Here is an 18,998-nt window from a genome sequence, read left to right as displayed (position 1 = left end):
AGGAGGGCGGGGTCCGCGCAGGGGGGAGCTGCCTGTAGTGGTCTGCCAGTAACCCCAGTCAGCGCCAGGCGTTGGAAACCCGGCCGGGGCGCTATCGTGGTGAACGTTCTCCCGAGGCTGACAGCGTGGGACTCTAAGCGGCAGCAATCTCCATACTGATTCGAGAGTCCTACCTCTCCTACCCCCCCACCCTCTCCCCAGACTATTCTCCTGGTGGTGAGGCAGGACCCCTCCACCCCGCTTCAAGCTCTCGTGCCCGCGTCCCCCCGAAATGTCTGCTTCTACGTTGCAAGATGTCAGAAAGGCTAGTGAATGGCATAGGAAAGTGGAGAGTCAGAATTGGTGAGTTTCATCTGACAAATGAATTCGAATGCGAAAGATGCAGAGAGGAAGTAAAGTTGTTCAAGCTCTAACTACCGTCCCTGTTACTAGATACCTGTGATGTTTCCACATACTGGCTCATTTTCATTTTAATTCTGATACGCGCCTCTTGGTAAAGCAATCCGGAGAAAACGGTTTCCCTTTCGGTACAACCTTCACCTGCTACCTTCACCTGCATAATCCGGGATAGATTCTGTGCACTAATGACTGCTAAATTTGGACAAAAGAACCAGATTCCACACACACACACACACCCCGCCAGTTTTCTAACTGGAATCCTGAGGTTTCGATCAGCATCTCTAGAAAAAACGCGCAAACAAAACCTAGTTATGATCTCTCCGTGGTGCTGAAGCAAGACTCCCCATCCCTGTTCGGTCACTCTCGGACACCTCAGTCGTCTGTTTTGAGATTATCACATTCCTTTTCAGCCTTTCCATGTGGATTCTAATTGTAAATGTTTTTGACTCTCAATGATAACTTTCTAGTAATTTAAGTACGAATAAAATCAGACCAAGTTTTTTAATTTAGTTTTCTATTATTTTAGCGCACTAGAAATTATCCTTTTATTCTTGTCCTACCGCAGGACCCAGATTCTGCCTTGTTGGAGGTGGACAAATGGTGACTAGATTAGAAAACATTAGGCAGATTTTAGCGTCAAGCCTGCACTCCCGGCTCTTAGAACTACATTTCCCATGAAGATGGACTACATTTCCCATGAGGCCCCGGACACGCGCGTAGAAGACGCAAAGGGACAGCTTCCTGTCTCGAGAAAAGCTGCGTGGCCGACGACCGGAAGGTAAATGTGGGGGTTTTGGGGTGGGTTATTTTCTGGGTTCTTCAAAGGGGAACGGACAGATGGACAAACAGATGGACGTTTCTCCCTTTCCCTCTAAGCCCCTGTTCCCATACCTTGACCTTTTCAGGAAAGCGCTCTTTAGAGCATGGAAATGGGAACTCGCTAAAGACCGTGTTTTTGTGTCTGGTGCTTCTCGGAGCACTTGTCAGAAACGTGCAGCAGTAGGAGCTTCTTTAATTCGATTCCTTGAGGGCCCTGGGACTGCGGAGTGTAATCTCTTATGCCTCAGTTAGAATTTTGTTTGCTCATAAAACGAAATATTCGTAGAGGTCGGGATCCCAGTAGTATGTGGGGGTGGGCAGGCGTGGCAACGATTTTCAAATTGTTTGGGGGATTACTTTCCAGTATTAGTGATCATAGTGCGTGTTTCCTAATCCTTTGGCTGTTACCCCTGCTTCCTTCTTTGGTTTAAAAGTTTATTATGGGGAATGCTCTTCCTACTACTTCCACTGGTTACTAATATTTTCGAGACTAAACCGTTTTAACTTCAAAAAATACATCGAAAGTCTAGCGACGGCTGTTTTAATATTTACAGTCAATGCTTAGCGCACGCACGAAATTCCTTTGTGGTAATTTGGTGGCCCCCCTCCAGGTATTACATGGCTGTTTGGGAACCACTGTGCTTCACCCGTCAGGAGTCCTCTTTTCCCCAAAATGTCTTATTACTCGCTTAACCCCTTTGGACTAGTTTTTCGGTTATATAAGGGGTTGAACTAGATAATCACTTCGGAAATTTTTTGATCCGCTAATATTGGGCTTTGAGATATGAAGATGTAAATCATGGTTTTGCTGTAATTTGTATGTAAAAAGTGCCATGTGGCTTTTAACTTTTAAAAAAGAGAGGTTTAAATAAAAACTACCTTTAATCCCACCACCTAGAGTTAGGTGTGTTGATCTTTCCTTGTGCCTTGCGTGTGCAGTATGACTGAGATTGTACGGTAGTTTGCAACTTGTTTGACCTAATTTGCATTTTTCTATTAGCTTACCATAGATTTCCAGTGACTAATAGTCTAACGTTTAATTACTTCACTGTTGTTGGGTAGTTTGCAGTTTTTACGTATTTGCAGTGAATGTATCCTACCTACATATATCTTTGAGTCACTGATTCTTACTTTCCCTGATGAATGCCTAACAATGGAACTGGGTGAGTGAATGAATGAATGTCGCGTAAATATTACGGAGAAAATGTATTTTAGCAGATAGTAATGGTCAAGGTCATTCATTTTTGTTACACAGCTGTTTTTTCCTAGAACAAGCAAGCTGTTTCTGCTGTCACTCTTCTGGCTTAAATGCTAAAACTGACAACCTCCAGATTTTAGGTGTTTTGGGGCCAGAAGCATCAGGAACAAATAGATCCAAGTTCAGGTGAGCTAAATTAGTGATTTGGCCTGTACCCTAATAGACCAGATTCATTTTGGTTATTATCTCTCCATCTGGTTCCAGCTGCTAGGAGTTTGAAATTCTGTTGCAGAGTGGGAATAGCCTTCAAGTGACAGGCATAATTTCTAAGAAAATCTTAGTGGCAAATTATAAAAACTATGGCATTCTAGAAGTAACAAATGGAGGACAGTATGTTGCTGAAGTAATTCTGAAACAAAACTTGGGTTAGAATCTTGCATGTCACACGGTGCTGTTATTGGGCATCTATTAAAAATTATTAAAACAGCTGGATTTACTATATTCCTTTAGTAACGAAGGTTATCTATGCTGTTACCTTTCCTCCTTTAGGATTGTGTGTAAAGGGCAGGTTTTTGTTCATTCCCTTTGGCTCTCATTATTTAGGTGGTGAGAGTATGATGGGGAGTATGATTGGAAGCAGAATCATAACCTAGGTTTGAGATCATCTTTGGGAAGTATTTAAGTAAAAATAAGGTCAATTTCACAAATTTCCAAAATTCTTTAATTTGGGGCAGTTGCTTACTGCCCAGCAACTTTAAAAACACACTCATAAAAACAGCAACTCACACTAGCCAAAGGTAACAAGTTTATAAAACAGAAATAGTGCTGGCTTTGCTTACTAGTCTGACAAAACAGAAAGACCAGGTCTGTTTTTCTTTTTCTGGCATGATTCCTCTTGCAATTGCTAGATATGAGTGGTAATTTGGAAGTTAAGTGGTATCCGATACCAATGTGACATACACCTAGGAAGGACCAGTGATGGGTGAAGTCCTTACTCTGTGTTCCATGGTCTTTTGAGTTAGTTGTTTGTATTTAAGTAAAAGGAGAGAGGTTAAGAACCAGGTTATCCCAAACAATGCTGTGAAAGGAGAGACAGGTTAAAAAAAAAAAAAAAAAAAGACTTAAGAAGGAGAAAAAGGGAAGGGAAGCTTCTTGGGCATCACACCATTTGCAAGGTCACAACGAACACCCCAACGAAGGGCAGATCGTTTCTTCTCCGTTGGTACTAGGTAATTGTTTGGAACATATATGTGCTGAGGCTTGGATTGGTGTTCTGCACGACAAAGCATCTGCTCTCGGACACCCCAGCGTAATTCCTTCCTCTGATCTTCACCAGGTAACCGCATCGAGTCCCAGTCTCGTTTATACTCAAAATAGCGGGCTACCCGGTCTACCTTGCCCCGGTTTCGGCTCAACTGGTCCAGCCTTGGGAGAATAAAGGACTTGGGTCGGCTGGCAACGATCAGGTCTTGTTCATAAGCTGGAGGGCCCATTTCTTCTCTTCGTAGACAGCAGATGAGCTGATCTTGAGAAATTCCTTGGTATTCACGTGGTAGACTAAATTTTTGTGAAATATCAACTGGAGATTCCCTGTCATCCTGGAACTGCAGATTCATCAGCCTTTGTCTTAAGTCCCAGACATCCATGTCACTTTCTGTACCAGACTCTGATTCACTGATGATCGACTCATCCGTCACTAGTACTTCCCCACCTGGCTTTCGACGCAGCACCTTTCTCTTCATCACGGGCTTTCGGAGTCTTTGGGAGGCCTCTGAGACTGCTTCTGAAGAGGCATTGCTTTCTATATGTGGGTAATGCAATTGCACAGGAAGAGCAGGTCGCTTTCCTGGGGTTACTGAGGCTTTACTGTAGGGATCATATGGGATGGACTGGAATGCTCTCCTGACATCTCCCTCACCCTGCCCTGCACAGATACGGGTAAAAGCTGTAGCAGCTGCTAACATTCGTTCTTCTGGATCCATATTGGCCCATTTTTGTCCATCAGGTCTCATAAGTTCCTCCACTGCTTCCCCTACACTGTAGGACCTTCTGCAAGAGAAAACACCGATCAGTTTTCCAGTAATAAATTTCCAGCCCCAAAATCGTTCATTCCCTTCTTATGTACTATTTTATAGCAGTGAAATGGAGAAAGAATGGCTAAGGCAGTCATAAGTAGAACAGTTAAGTATATAGTAAAATACAGATTAGTACGGGCAGTATGGGAGCACTTTGGAGGGGCATTAACTCAACTCGAGAATTTATTAACTGCTTTCATTTCCACTCTCTTCTTATTCACTCCCACTTTTACTGCCTGGTAGTCTTGCCATCTTTAGTAGCTCCTAGGATAGGTGAGTTCAGGCATGAGAAAAGCTCAAAGAGACTAATGATATGGGGCACAATACTTAATGTACATTATGTAACTTGTACTTAGAGGGACACTTTATGTATCCAGCACTGTTTTTCGTGCTTCACATTTATTAAGTTCGCGTAATCCTCACAACTGTGGGATAGGTACTCTTAGTATCCCCTTTTCACAGATGAGTAACATGAGGCATTGAGAGATCAAACAGCCCAAGGTTACACAGCTAGTAAGTGGTGGAGCTGGAATTCTAACTCAGGCAATCTGGATTCAGAGTCCTTGCTTTTAACCATGAGAGTGATTTAATTCAAAAAACCATCACAAAAGCAGTTATATACATGCAGACACTCCTTTTGCTTAAGAAATAACACGCCTTCAGCTGCCAAGCTAACTATGTTCTTCCCAACAGCCTGTCACTGAATTAACTTTTAGTACCCAGACCAACCCGTCAAATACCCAGTGCCAGTTTCCTGACTGGATCTAGAATAGGTATCTACTGCCCAGTATTTCCTGCGTCTCTACTATTTTTCTTCTTAAGCTGAAAAACTAATACATATACATGTAGTTTAAAGCAAGGACTCCCCACCTCACACCACCCAAACCAAGTTTCACTCTCAAAGGTAGCTTCTTATAATTTCTCCAGTAATTTTCCATATTCATATGCACTTTTATACCATAAAGGAACATATTATACAACTCTTCTGAACCTTAAAGATAGTCTTGGTGATCCAGCTGTTTCAGTACATGTAGACATACTTCATTTTGTTTAAAGGTACATGGAAGTCCAGTGTATGGATGTACCATAATTTATTCATCCTGTCCCTGACTGATTTTAGACTTAGTCTTTTGTTCTTAAAAACGAATGTTACAACAAATATCTTGTAAGTTTTTACATACTTGTGCAAGCATATGTGTACGTTAAATTTCTAGAAATGGAATAGGTGGGTCAAAAGGTATGTATGTGCTCAATTTTGATAGCTGTTGCTAGATGCCCTCTAAATAAATTGTACTGAGTGTGTATTCCAGATCTTGTTTCTCCTTCCTCTCTCCAAGGTGGTATACTATCAAACCCTCTCCTCTTTGCAGTCAGTTTGGTAAAGAAAATACTTCTCATATAAATTGGCATTTATTTAAATTGAGTAAATTTCAGCATCTTTTCATACATTTACAAGCTTTTTCTCCCTTTTGTATGAAATGCTTCTTTCCATTTACCTCTCAGGTTGTTGGATTATTTTCTTGTTGATCTTTATATTAAAACTGATTTATATATTCATGGAATACATACCATCTTTACATTTTTCTTGACAGTTTGTTATTTACCTTCTGACTTTTTGCTGGTAGAAACATATTTTTAGGTAGTCACATTTTTTTGGTTTTCTACAGTTTCTGAGTTTCTACAGTGCCTTACTTATAAATGCCTTTCCTACTTCAACAAGATTATAAGAAAGTTATCTCATGTTTTCTTCTAGCACTTTTATAGTTTCATTTTTTACATTTAAACTTTTCATCTATCATAGATACAGAAACTCAAAAGAGCAAAAAACTAAATGAGCTACCTAGACTTAGATAACCTAGTCAGCCTTAGAACAGATGTGGAGATGATATTCTTTAACTAAAGTAACCATCAGTCAAAGATTGTCTAGTACTGTACCAGTATTATATAGTACAGTTGTCCTCAGATTATTGCAATATGCCAGGAATTTCAACACTGGTATCTAAATTATATTATCTAGAGTAACTTTTAACTGCTAGAGGTACAGATATCTTTTATCAGGACATGCATTAAATTTGACTTGAAGATCTTGATGCTTAATTACCTTCTTTCTGCCATCAAAACTGCTTAAAGTAGGAAAATCTTGACTCCAGATTCTACTTCCAATATGAAGTACAATCACTGACAAGTTTCTTCCATCAAGCCAGCTCTTATTGTACCACCTTTAAGAGGGAACTGAGTATTAGATAGAACATACAAGCCACTAATTTTACCTGAAATATTGGAAAGCAATAGAAACTTGGAGTAGACATAAATATTCCATATAAACAGATCTTATGATTGGAAAGATGGGACAAATATAATGAGAAGTCAAAAGGAAATGTTTTAGGGAAAAAATATCTATAACATCCGTCCTCAGTCATCTCAGCTCATGAAGAAGAGAGAGATGAAATCTACATATTCCGTAAATTCTGACTACTCTTAACAATGCTAGCTGAATATGTTTTTGATGCTACTTTCCCTTTCCACTGTGAATTGGCCAGACAGGATGGAAAAAAATAATAGCTGGATGATCAACCCATAATAAAGCTAATGCTTATATCCCTGGGCAGAATCAAAAGTCCATATCCTTTAGGCATCAGATTAAATCTTAGATACTATTTGAACATAATGGAATGATATTGATATCACCAAAGCAATCAGCACTAAAATTGTACCTCTTTACTCTCTTTTCAGATAGGGTGGATCTCTATGATTTGTTTATTCCTGAGGTTGTCTTATCATGGCTGAAAATGACATAGAAAGAATCCAGACTGAGAAACTCCTAAAAAGAGTGCAAGAACTGGAGCAGGAGGTACAGAGACTTAAAAAAGAACAGGCCAACAACAAGGACTCAAACGTTAGAGAAAATTCTTCAGGAGCTGTAAAAGCTAAGCGTGCATTTGATTTCAGCGCTCACGGCCGAAGACACGTAGCCCTAAAGATAGCCTATCTGGGCTGGGGATATCAGGGCTTTGCCAGTCAGGAAAACACAAACAATACAATAGAAGAGAAACTGTTTGAGGCTCTAACCAAGACTCGACTAGTAGAAAACAGACAGACATCCAACTATCACCGGTGTGGGCGAACAGACAAAGGAGTTAGTGCCTTTGGACAGGTAAGGGCCATTGTACTGTTCCACAAAGCGAGCAATACCAATATATTCTAGGTGTACATACTGAGGGTTCAGATTATTTGTATCTGTAAAACAATATCTTTCTCTAATTCCACAGGTGATTTCTCTTGACCTACGTTCTCACTTTCCAAAGGGCAGGGATTCAGAGGATTTTAATTTAAAAGATGAAGTCAATGATGCGGCTGTAGAGATCCGTTATACCCACATTCTCAATCGGGTGCTCCCTCCAGACATCCGTGTACTGGCCTGGGCTCCCGTAGAACCTAGCTTCAGTGCTAGGTTCAGCTGTCTTGAGAGGACCTACCGCTATTTCTTCCCTTGTGCTGACTTAGACATTGTAACCATGAACAATGCAGCTCAGAAGTACGTTGGCACACATGATTTTAGGAACTTATGTAAAATGGATGTAGCCAACGGGGTGATTAATTTTCAGAGGACTATTCTGTCTGCTCAAGTGCAGCTAGTAGGCCAGAGCCTGGCTGAGGAGAGATGGCAAGAACCCTTTCAGTTATGTCAGTTTGAAGTGATTGGCCAGGCGTTCCTTTACCATCAAGTCCGCTGTATGATGGCTATCCTTTTTCTGATTGGCCAAGGAATGGAGAAGCCAGAGGTTATTGATGAGCTGCTGAACATAGAGAAAAATCCCCAGAAGCCTCAATACAGGTAAGTTTTAAAAAAATGAAACAAGGAAGCACCCAGACCCCCAAAATAAAACAGCTATTGCCCTGAGATATGGAAGAATATATTTTAAAATATATTATATAACTAAGTCTCTGATTCTGCCTTCATGAAGCTTTTACTCTTAACTTGTAGAATGTTATGAACATGTAGCAGGGAGTGGTATCGTTTAATTTTCTTCTGTTACTGTTCTGTCCCTTTAGTAAGAAACCGGTGTTTGGACCAGGCCCCTTAAATAACTTTATAGCATTATGGTGGGGCCGAGTCAGCTCACTTCTAGGTGACTTGTTACCACTGAAATTTAATGTAGACCAAGCCTAACTAATTGACCCACGGTTTGCTGCCTTTTCTTTTTTCAATTATAAAGTTGTTCAAGGTTAGGGATGGTGTTTTATTTTCTTAACTATTAGATACTCAATATTGACAAAGTTTACCCCCTCCTTTTAACCCAACTAATCCTGTTTTTTAAGAATTGTTGGATGGCTGCTGTGTATTCTCATACTCTGTTTCTTCTCTCTTTCTCTCTAGTATGGCTGTAGAATTTCCTTTAGTCTTATATGACTGTAAGTTTGAAAATATTAAGTGGATCTATGACCGGGAAGTTCAGGAGTTCAATGTTACCCACCTTCAGCAACTATGGGCTAATCATGCTGTTAAAACTCAGATGTTGTATAGTATGCTACAAGGACTGGACTCTGTTGCGGTACCCTGTAGGACAGGTATGACAGGGAACCAAAGTTATACAGGGTTATGGGGGAGGGAGATTCACATAAAGTTTGGAGGTGATTCTACTGTGGTAAAGTATCCGTGTAATGCTTGATTGTATACATTATAGGACCAAAGGTGGATGGAGTGATAGAATGGAGAAATGTTAAGCCCTCTATCATAAAGCAGACCAGTGCCTTTGTAGAAGGAGTGAAAATGCGCACTTATAAGGCCCTAATGGATCGTCCTAAATGCCAAGGATTAGAATCCCGGATCCAGCATTTTGTACGTAGGGGACGCATTGAGCACCCACATTTATTCCATGACGAAGAAACAAAAGCCAAAAGGGACTGTAATGACACACTAGAGGAAGAAAATACTATTTTGGAGAAACCAACAAAGAGAGTTTGTGTTGATACAGAAATTAAAAGCATCATTTAACCATAGAGAACTCACCAAGATCTAGGAGGCAGCAAAAAACCATTAGGCTAAAGAAGTTCTTGCTTGAATAAGAAAGAATTTAAACATTCTTTCATTCCTGTCCAAGAGAATTAGAGATGGAAGAAGCAAAAAGTAATTCTAAAATGGACATATATTTACATACACCTGGAAACCTGTGCCTTGTGTTCAAATTCATTAAAACCAGATCCTGCAAGTATCTGATTTGCTGTGCTGTCCTTTTTAAAAGCAAATGAGATATTTACTACTCATCTGAATTCTCATAAAGAGCTTTGCCCAAGTGTCAAAAATTAAAAATACAAAATTTAGTAAGTTATATATTTGATTAACTGGTTTAGTGCCAGACAAGATACCTGAAAATGACCCAAGTGGGTAAGGCACAGCATCTCTTATGAAGCTTATCAGTCTAGCACTGTGTGAGCCACAAATTGTCTCTGTTGCATAGTCCTTTTTTTTTTTTTTTTTTAACATTTTACACGTGCAGAAAAAACTCAGCCCACGGGCCATATAAAAACAGGCCATGCAGTTTACCAATCCCTGGCCTAGTGGTTTAAGGAAAGCTCTTATAAAGAGGAGACATGCAAGCTAAATCTTGCAGAACAAGTGGGAGTCAATTAAAGTGGGGATAAAGTAGCAGAGCTTTAATTGTGGCTAAGGCAGGAGATGCAGCTGTATGAAAGGTTAAAGGTTACAGCATTTGCATTCAGGTAACTGTAAATACAGTAGTACGGCTTCAGAGTGACAGCAGTTAGGAAAGGTAAGCAAGGGTCATGTTTTAGAGCCTTGTAGGCCTTCCTAAAAAAGCTTAAATTTTATCTTGAGAGGCCACTGGAAAAAAAAAATTAAGAGCCAGAATTGTGTAGGAAAAATATTGCTCTGGTTTTACTGTGCAGTGCAAGACGGCAAGACAGTGGGACCAATTAAGAGGCTGTTGGAGCAATGAAGGAAATAGATGATGATGGCCTAGACTAGATTTGCAGAAAGGGGAACGGAGACAAGTAGGTGAATTTGAGATTAAGAAAGGAGAAGCAACAGGACTTCGTGGTTGAGTGAGTGTCAGGTTCAAAGCAGGGACCTTTCAGGATAACTCCTACATTTCAGATTTAAGCACATCCTGGAGACACACACTAGGACAGGAAAATGAGGTGGGGCGTTGCTTGTTCTCAAAGTTGATAAGTAACCCTCAAAATATGACTTATAAACACCAATATTCATTCAGAAGAATTTAAAGTTCTCTTAAGTAATACATTATCCTTTATAGCAATTAAAACAATAAACATCAAAGTAAATGAACTCAGACCTTCTGCCTCAATAGTAACAATTTTCATCACAGCAGAGTGTATTGCTAGTCCACATTTATGATATAATACTGTATACTATATAAGATCCAAAGTTTTATTTACCCGCCAACAAATAATTAGTTTGTTCCTACCTATATTCAAAATTCCAGGTATACAAATATGATTATACCCTCAAGCTGCTAGGTAAAATATAATAATAGATGGGACAATTAGAAACAATACTAACGTAGAAATAGTACACCGATGCTCAGTAGTGGATGGGCCACAGAAAGAAGACTTCACTGAAAGAGTTCCAAGTTTAGGAAATAAAATAGTATAAGGAAGTGAAGTGACCCTGTAGTTTTGAAGAGCAAGAAGACACAATAGCTTTTACATTCTAGCAGAGTAGGAACCAGAAAAGAGCCCCATTTTAGAGATGGGGAAATAGCTGGACAAAGTAAGAGTTTTTCTAAATTGCCAGTCGTACGATCCAGGTCTTCTGGAGTTTGAATCACGTCATCAGTTTTTGGGACTTGATCTGCCAACATTTCATAATACCCTAAATGTCCTTAAAATATGACTGCTTTCTCCTTTAATTTTGATGTAAGGATAGCGTGATCACTGAGCATAGCAAAATATCCCCACTTAAACATGTAAAGACAAACCAAAGCATTTTATTTTTTTCAGGTTCCTACCTTATTTCAATGTACTTTCACTGGCATTAGTTTTCAAGTCAAAGAAAAACCTAGAAAAGAACAGAGTTTAGGGAATCACTCAAAAAAAAGAGTCAACTATAAAGTAATGATACATGGGACAAAAAGCACTAACTAAAAAGCCATGCTTAGGGCTTCCCTGGTGGCACAGTGGTTGAGAGTCCGCCTGCCGATGCAGGGGACACGGGTTCGTGCCTCGGTCCAGGAAGATCCCACATGCCGCGGAGCGGCTGGGCCCATGAGCCATGGCCGCTGAGCCTGCACGTCCAGAGCCTGTGCTCCGCAATGGGAGAGGCCACAACAGTGAGAGGCCTGCGTACCGCAAAAAAAAAAAAAAAAAAAGCCATGCTTAGCAGATTCTATAGAAGCGAAAGAGAGGATCAGGGTCTTTGATCTTTTTTTTAATTAATTTATTTTTGGCTGCATTGGGTCTTCATTGCTGCATGCAGGCTTTCTCTAGCTGCAGCAAGTGGGGGCTACTCTTCGTTGCAGTGCGTGTACTTCTTACTGTGGTGGCTTCTCTTGTTGTGGAGCACGGGCTCTAGGCGCGTGGGCTCAGTTGCTGTGGCTCGCGGGCTCAGTAGTTGCAGCACACGGGCTTAGTTGCTCTGCGGAATGCAGGATCTTCCTGGACCAGGGATCGAACCCATGTCCTTAACCACTGAGCCACCAGGGAATTCCAGGGTCTTTGATCTTAAGTGAAATCCTTTCAAGGTTAACTAGGTTATGTTATCAAATCTAGAAGAATAAGGATCTAATGACATTACTTTTGGTAGTTACCACAGAAAAACTCAGAACAATCATCATAGATGAAGCAAATCAGAAGTCACAAAATGTAACTTTGAAGAATTACTTCATTTATGTGTATTGTATAATACGTTGTATAAATTCCAGAGTCAGACCGATGGTAGGGACTAAATGAATGTGAGGAGTAAAGTAGGGCTTAGCTTTTTCTTTCTTCACTGGAAAAATGGAAGGAATTATTTCAACAGGTTGTGAAGTTTAAATGAGATTATATATATATATATGTTTTTATATATTACATATGTAATATATACAACATGTAACATAAGATATATATTATATATATAAATAAAATGGTGCTTTGTGAGAAGTATTACACCATTCATTTCAATGTTCATGCGATACAAAACTACCTACTAAAAAGATAAACACAGAACAGAGGAAAGTAGGGACAGAAATGGTACAGGAGTCTGGGCTGGAATGGGCTGGAAGAATTCCAATACAAAAGCCCAAAGAGTTTTTTTTTTTTAATGGCATGTGTAGTATACTATACTACGATTAACATGTTTTCTTTGCAGTTAAATTATTGCACACTTTTTCTTTCTCGAATGTATGAAGAAGATAGGTGCTTGCAAATAATAAAATATAAAATTTAATAAGGTCCACAAGTAGCTGTCAGTTTTTTCTCTTTCTTTTTAATATAAAGACCTGATAATCCTTTCTCCTTACTTAGGGGGAAACTTTCAGATAGAAGCTAGCACAGCTTGTATTTTGTAGATAAATACAGATGATATTGACCAAAATACCCAACAGTACCTTCTGGTCAAAATCTTAAGCAATTCAGTGTCCCATGTTTACCGAGTTGCAAGTGAAAGGATTTTGAGGGTGGAAGGGAAGGATTTTAAATTGGAATAGCGGGGCTGGATCACTAGTTAGATTCTAAACTTTGCTGGGAGGCTATTGCAGATTTAGAACAAATTTCTCTGCCTCTCGGAAGGAAAGCATGCAGCTTCAAGAACAAAAGTATTAGAACAAAAGAAAACAAAACACCCTAAAAAAGACAACCATAATCCAAAGAGACAACAAACTAGTGGAAATACTGTAACAGGTTCAAAATCACTAATTCAAATTCCTATTAGAAAGCTATTAAAAGGTACAAACACCAGCAGAATAGGGAAAAGACAGATGATTTACTGAAGAAATAATGACTAATAAACATAGAAAAAGATGTTTCATCTCATTAAAAATGCAAATAAAAACATTAAGCTATGCTTCTAGATTGGTAAGACTCTTCAGTACCCAGTGCTGGCTGGAGTGTGGAGAAATAAGTACTCTTACACTGTGTACTATGTGTTGGGGGAGGGTGCGGAGGGGAGATGAGAGTTTTTCTAGAGGGAACTTTGGCATTATGAATCAGAATTTAAAATGTACCATAATTTCTTTTTTTTTCTTTGTGGTATGCGGGCCTCTCACTGTTGTGGCCTCTCCCGTTGTGGAGCACAGGCTCCGGACGCGCAGGCTCAGCGGCCATGGCTCACGGGCCCAGCCGCTCCGTGGCATGTGGGATCTTCCCGGACCGGGGCACGAACCTGTGTCCCCTGCATCGGCAGGCGGATTCTCAACCACTGCACCACCAGGGAAGCCCGTACCATAATTTCTAAGCCACAAAACGTTTCCAAGAAATTATTCTAAGGAGATAAATTGGACAAGAACGCAAACATGTACATGTACAAGTAACCACTACCATGCTATTTTCTGTTGATGAAGAAATTGGAAAAACAAATGTCCATCATTAGGGGATAGGTTAAATAATACGTGGTATAGTAGAGCCATAGCAAGAAATACCATGCACCCATTAAAAATGATAATGCAGGGACTTCCCTGGTGGTTCAGTGGCTAATACTCTGCGCACCCAATGCAGGGGGCCTGGGTTCCAGCCCTGGTCGGGTAACTAGATCCCAGAGGCCGCAACTAAGAGTTCACATGCCACAATGAAGATCCCGCGTGCCACAACTAAGACCCGGCGCAGCTAAATAAAGATATTTTTAAAATGATAATGCATATCTACATTTGGCATGGATCAAATCACTTATTCCTAAACTATTAGGGACTAAATAAGGCATAATCTGCTTTTTAAATGAATATACTTTGTTATATTCAAAATACACAATTATATAAAAATACATTTTCCAATCATGTAAATATATACTCATAATGAATACATCTTAAGTAAACCCAAATATGAACACTGATTTTTTATTTTCGATCTGTGGCTGATGGAATCTCTAGTATTTTCCTCCTTTTTAAATATGTACTTAACAGTGCTTGGATTTATTTCTACAAATACTGAGATTGTATACTTTTTATAACCAGAAAAAATAAGTTGTTTTTCTTTCTTCATTCTGGGGCAGGACTATAGGATTCTTCAATTTTACACGCTATCCTAACTCATTAGGGAAAGAGCTTCTCGCACTCTGACACCCGGAAGTTCACAAAGGGTGAAACTAGAGGGGGAGAAGACTTTTCTCCCTTCGCGACGACAACAAAGACCAGAGACTGCACCAGCTGGCCCGGGGCGTGGTTATCGTCTCAGACGCTCACAGCCTCCGGGGAAGCCGGCTGCCCCGCGGGCACCGGTCCCGCCGCCCACAGGCCCCTCGGCCCCGTCCACCTCGCGGAGCGGCGACCACGAGGGTGCTCGCCGCTGCGGGCGCCGGACTGGCAGTGGACCGGCAGCTGGTGCACATCATGACCTTGAGGGGTCGAACGCGCCGGGGGCACGCACAGCGCCGCTCAAACGTGCCTCCGCAGGCCGCACACCTGGGCTCGGCGGGAGCGTCAAGGCTCTGTACGGCGTGCTGGGGAGACCGGCAGCCAGGGGAGGGAAACTCCAATGCCGCGCTACTCAGAACCTGACCTCTCCACAGCTGTGGGCGGGCAAGGAGCCCGTGCACCATCTCTCTCAGCTTTGCCCGCTTACCGATCCAGCGGACGTCCAACGGCCTCACCGACTCCCACCACCCCGCTAGCGTAGTACCGCAGGTTTCGGTTAGCGTCCCACAGCTCGCGCAGGCGCACGGCCCGCAACGCGCCCAGGCTGCCGTTAACCGCCCGGCCGCCCAGATTTAAACCCGAAGAGCGAACGGCCCCCTTGGCCCCGCCCTCCTCCTTCCTACTGGCCCAGAGGGTGAACGTCTTCCAAGTGTACATCCCGATTGGTGCCTATTTTCTTTTGGCCCTCCCCCATGGGCGGGAGGAGGCCTGGGACTCCGGGCTCGGATTCGGCAGGGCCGCCACCCGCTGAGCTCCAGCGCGTAACCCGGAACCGACGCGGCGTCGCTTTTAGGTGTCCCCGAAGGGGAGGAGAGGACTCTCAAGCCTCGGTTAACAGCGAGGTAGCTAGATTTGAGGAGAGGTGTTCTAAACGTTCCGTCCACCTCAGGGGAACCAGTCTCCTCCCTTCCGTGCTCCGGCGGCTGCGGGGCTGGGAGACGTCGGGGAGGGCGGCTCTCAGAGCCGGGTTGGAGCCACTTCCCCCGGCCCCGCCTCTTGCCTCCTGGAGTCTGATACGCGCAGGTTCCGGACGCGCATCCGCAGAGAGTCCTTCCCGTGGTTTCCGAGGCTCTCTGATTTGACCCATTGCTGTGTCTCCAACCCTTGCCAACGTGACTGTCAAACTGCTCCCGCCACTCCCACTTCCTTGGGTGAAAGAGGCCTCGCTTGTGGTTTTCCCCTGGAATGCCCCCGTCTGCTCCCTTCGCCTAATCTTACCCTTAAATTTGTTTTGTTTTGTTTACGTACCTGGGGGAAAAGGTCTAGTGCTTTGGGAGTTGCTGGCGATGAGACCTAGAAAAGAAAAAGAGTAGAGGTCTTCACAGCTCAGTGACCTCATCACTGCCCTGCAACCTAACTAAAGCAACTTGTCCTCCTCGTCCTGAGCGTTCTGTACCCCACCTCACAACAAATAGGAAGGTGACAAATTTAATTTACACTATTAAATTCAGGATTCAGAGAGGGAGAAAATAATCCGTAATCTTTTCCTCCAAACTTCATATTGCCTCTGACTCTTACCCCTTTGTCCTAGGGCCTTTGCACTACCTCTAAGGCACTTTGGATTTGTTGGAGGAAAGAAGAAGGAATAAAGGAGAAGAAGACAGAAGTAGTTTGTGAAGGTTTGAATGACCCGACCCCTAGATCTCCAGTGTCTTAACACGACTTTAGTGCACACATTCTTTTCTCATGAACAAATATCCCACGTTTAGGTTTGGTCATCTCATAGCTGCATGTCTTTTTCAGTGGCATTGAATTTGTCTTAGAAACAAGAGCAGACAGAGTCATTTTTCTTACCTACTGCTTTGCTCATTCAACAAACTCCTTACACACACACACACACACACACACACACACACACACACCATTAGTTTCTTGTTGTCCTTTATGTTAAAATTTTATCTTTGAAACCCTTTAATCAATAACTTGAAGGATCTATCTTCTGTCATCTTTCAAGTGGTATCTTGTGTTCAACTCAATCCCTGTTTTTTGGTGGACCACTTCATCCTCCAGCTTTGTCTAGATCTGATTTGATAATCCTTGTGGTTCCTTGAAATCCACTGAACCCAGGTCAAGAAAACTTAACCAGGACCATCTAAACTACAGTATATGGAAGGAAATCCTATTCCTTCAAACCAAACTGCATGTTTTAAAAAAATATATTAAGGAAAGTTTCAAACATATGGAAAAAATGAAGCTCCGTGAACTCAATGCCAGCCCCAACAATTATTAACTCCTGGCGAAATCTACATAACTCCTCTTGTGTTTCTTTGAAGCAAATAGCAGGCATCTGAAAGCTATAAATATATCAGTATGATTTCTAAAAGCATAAAGGAGTTTTAAAAAGCGTAACCACAATATTATTATTACAGCTAAAATATTTCATCTATTTCCTTAATATCATCAAATATCCAGTTTAATTTTCTACTTGCCTCGTAATTTTTTTTTCTCTACTGTGCTTGTTTAACCCAGGACCCAGTCCATTTCACACGTTGTGATTGGTTGATACGTATTCTTTCGAGCTTCTCTTATTCTACAAGTTCCACCTCCATATTTTTCCCTTACAATTTGCTTGTTGAAGGAACCAGGTTGTTGGTTCTGTGAAGTTTCCCATAATCTGAATTTTGCTGATTGTGTCTAAGTGACATAGATTAACATGGTTTCCTTACCTTTCGGTAGTAATGCATCCTTTTCTAGATGCTTTCCCTGATTCAGCCTAGCTAGTTTAATTAACGCATCAGCATCTTTATGCATTCGAATATTGCTTTCAACTGGTTATATCCTCATGTTTAAGTTAATCACTCCTTATGATATCTTTGCTTACCTCACCCCTTTGTTGACATTTTCAAACTCCTTCAACTGTAGACCTCTCTCATCTTTATTTGCATGTGTGTGGATGGTAGTTTAAGGAATAGGTGAGAAGGAGATCTTCAGGAGAGTACAGAGTGAAAAGAGAAGGCAGCCTGCTCTCTTCTGGAAACTCTTATTTGTTGAACTCTGGGAGACTACCCTGTCCTGCTTCTGCTCCTGCCTCTCTCCTCTGCCTTTCAATTGTTGCTGGTCTCCAAGGACTGGTCCTTTTTTTTTTTTTTTTTCCTCCCTTGGAGAGCTTAATAGTTTTTTTTGTTTCCACTATTCATTTTATGTGAGATAATTTCAAAATCTATAATTTCAATCCTTACTCTCTCCTGAGTTTCTGAAATCTATCTTATCTGCATATTAGAATTTCTACGTGAATTTCTTTTCATCTTTCCAAATGCAGCATATCTGAAATATTACTCATCTTTCCCCTCTTGATTCACCCTTGTGATTTCCAAGGGTGAATGGTATTATCATTTCCCCGTGCTCTCACCCCTTAAGAGATGATCTTTTTTTTTTTTTTTTTTTTTTTTTTTTTTGCAGTACGCGGGCCTCTCACTGTTGTGGCCTCTCCCGTTGTGGAGCACAGGCTCCGGACGCGCAGGCTCAACGGCCATGGCTCACGGACCCAGCCGCTCCGCGGCATGTGGGATCTTCCCAGACCGGGACACAAACCCGTGTCCCCTGCATCAGCAGGCGGACTCTCAACCACTGCGCCACCAGGGAAGCCCAAGAGATGATCATTTTTTACTCTTTCTCATCTCCATATATCTCATTAAGTTCTGTCATTTGTTCCCTTGTAAAGTCTCATCTCTCTTCCTTCCATTTCCTTTTTTACTACTAATCATTAGTTCAGCCCTATTATTTTGTTCTTGGATTTTTTCAGACACATTTAATAATATTGAAGGATACGGCATAGTAGCTAAGACTGTAGACTCTGGGTCATATTATCTGGGCTCAAATTCTGACTCCTCCACTGCCTAGATATGTGACCTGGGCAAGTTATGTAGCCTCTCTTTGATTCTATTTTCTCATTTTAAAAATGGAGATGATAATTTGACTTCCTTTGTATGTTTTCTGTGAGAATTAAATGAGAAAAAGTACGTTAGCATAGTGTCTATGAATAACTCACTGCATTATAACTATTGTATAGTATTCTTTAGTCTTTATAATATTCTTTATTCTGTTCTTACGAGAACAATAGCTCTCTGCCTTCCCTTTTATCTCTCTTGGCTCAGTCCATCCTATACATCATTGCCAGAGGAATCATCCTAAAACATTAATCAAGTTATTCTGCTAAAGCACCTGCAGTGGTCTCTCTTTGCCAGAGTAAATTCATTCTTCTTG

General features: G+C 41.4%; 2 protein-coding genes and 1 long non-coding RNA gene across 10 annotated transcripts in view; 2 read left to right on the top strand and 1 right to left on the bottom strand.

The window, feature by feature from the left end:
• Nucleotides 1-1,094: 1,094 nt before the first annotated feature.
• On the top strand, nucleotides 1,095-9,704 carry PUS3 (pseudouridine synthase 3). Of its 4 annotated transcripts, XM_060104056.1 has the most exons (7): nucleotides 1,095-1,177; nucleotides 2,474-2,602; nucleotides 3,753-4,223; nucleotides 7,225-7,645; nucleotides 7,761-8,326; nucleotides 8,870-9,060; nucleotides 9,177-9,704. In XM_060104056.1, exons 4-7 carry the CDS (start codon nucleotides 7,271-7,273, stop codon nucleotides 9,485-9,487), a joined length of 1,443 nt encoding a protein of 480 aa, XP_059960039.1. In that variant the 5' UTR covers nucleotides 1,095-1,177; nucleotides 2,474-2,602; nucleotides 3,753-4,223; nucleotides 7,225-7,270; the 3' UTR covers nucleotides 9,488-9,704. The 4 variants fall into 4 exon arrangements, with proteins under 4 accessions (XP_059960039.1, XP_059960040.1, XP_059960038.1 ...); XM_060104057.1 differs by lacking the exon at nucleotides 3,753-4,223; XM_060104054.1 differs by lacking the exon at nucleotides 2,474-2,602 and having other exon boundaries at nucleotides 1,163-1,177.
• On the bottom strand, nucleotides 3,155-15,615 carry HYLS1 (HYLS1 centriolar and ciliogenesis associated). 3 transcript variants are annotated; one of them, XM_060104060.1, is made up of 4 exons: nucleotides 15,223-15,306; nucleotides 11,481-11,530; nucleotides 6,593-6,710; nucleotides 3,155-4,465 (listed from the first exon to the last, which is right to left on the bottom strand). In XM_060104060.1, the coding sequence occupies exons 3-4, from the start codon at nucleotides 6,604-6,606 to the stop codon at nucleotides 3,538-3,540; spliced, it is 942 nt and encodes a 313-aa protein (XP_059960043.1). In that variant the 5' UTR covers nucleotides 6,607-6,710; nucleotides 11,481-11,530; nucleotides 15,223-15,306; the 3' UTR covers nucleotides 3,155-3,537. The 3 variants fall into 3 exon arrangements, with proteins under 3 accessions (XP_059960043.1, XP_059960044.1, XP_059960042.1); XM_060104061.1 differs by having other exon boundaries at nucleotides 15,160-15,247; XM_060104059.1 differs by lacking the exons at nucleotides 6,593-6,710; nucleotides 11,481-11,530 and having other exon boundaries at nucleotides 15,223-15,615.
• Nucleotides 15,501-18,998, top strand: part of LOC132493481 (uncharacterized) — a 42,906-nt gene continuing 39,408 nt past the window's right edge. For all 3 annotated transcript variants that reach the window (XR_009532990.1, XR_009532989.1, XR_009532988.1), the window contains exons 1-2: nucleotides 15,501-15,637; nucleotides 16,327-16,414. This is a non-coding gene — a long non-coding RNA (uncharacterized LOC132493481). The remainder of the gene's footprint in view (nucleotides 15,638-16,326; nucleotides 16,415-18,998) is intronic.

The sequence above is a fragment of the Mesoplodon densirostris genome, chromosome 7 (genome assembly GCF_025265405.1).
Source record: "Mesoplodon densirostris isolate mMesDen1 chromosome 7, mMesDen1 primary haplotype, whole genome shotgun sequence".
In the NCBI taxonomy this organism is placed as follows: Eukaryota; Metazoa; Chordata; class Mammalia; order Artiodactyla; family Ziphiidae; genus Mesoplodon; species Mesoplodon densirostris.
This window is presented reverse-complemented; position numbering and strand designations above follow the sequence as displayed.

Bases quoted from the DNA above. Each gene is read 5' to 3' on its own strand.
- HYLS1 (XM_060104059.1), bottom strand. From the start codon at position 15,452: ATGTACACTTGGAAGACGTTCACCCTCTGGGCCAGTAGGAAGGAGGAG. The intron at 4,466-15,222 runs GTAAGCGGGCAA...TTTCTCTTGCAG, and splicing joins GTTGGACGTCCGCTGGATCG to AAGGTCCTACAGTGTAGGGG.
- PUS3 (XM_060104057.1), top strand. From the start codon at position 7,271: ATGGCTGAAAATGACATAGAAAGAATCCAGACTGAGAAACTCCTAAAA. The intron at 7,646-7,760 runs GTAAGGGCCATT...CTAATTCCACAG, and splicing joins GAGTTAGTGCCTTTGGACAG to GTGATTTCTCTTGACCTACG. The intron at 9,061-9,176 runs GTATGACAGGGA...TATACATTATAG, and splicing joins TGCGGTACCCTGTAGGACAG to GACCAAAGGTGGATGGAGTG.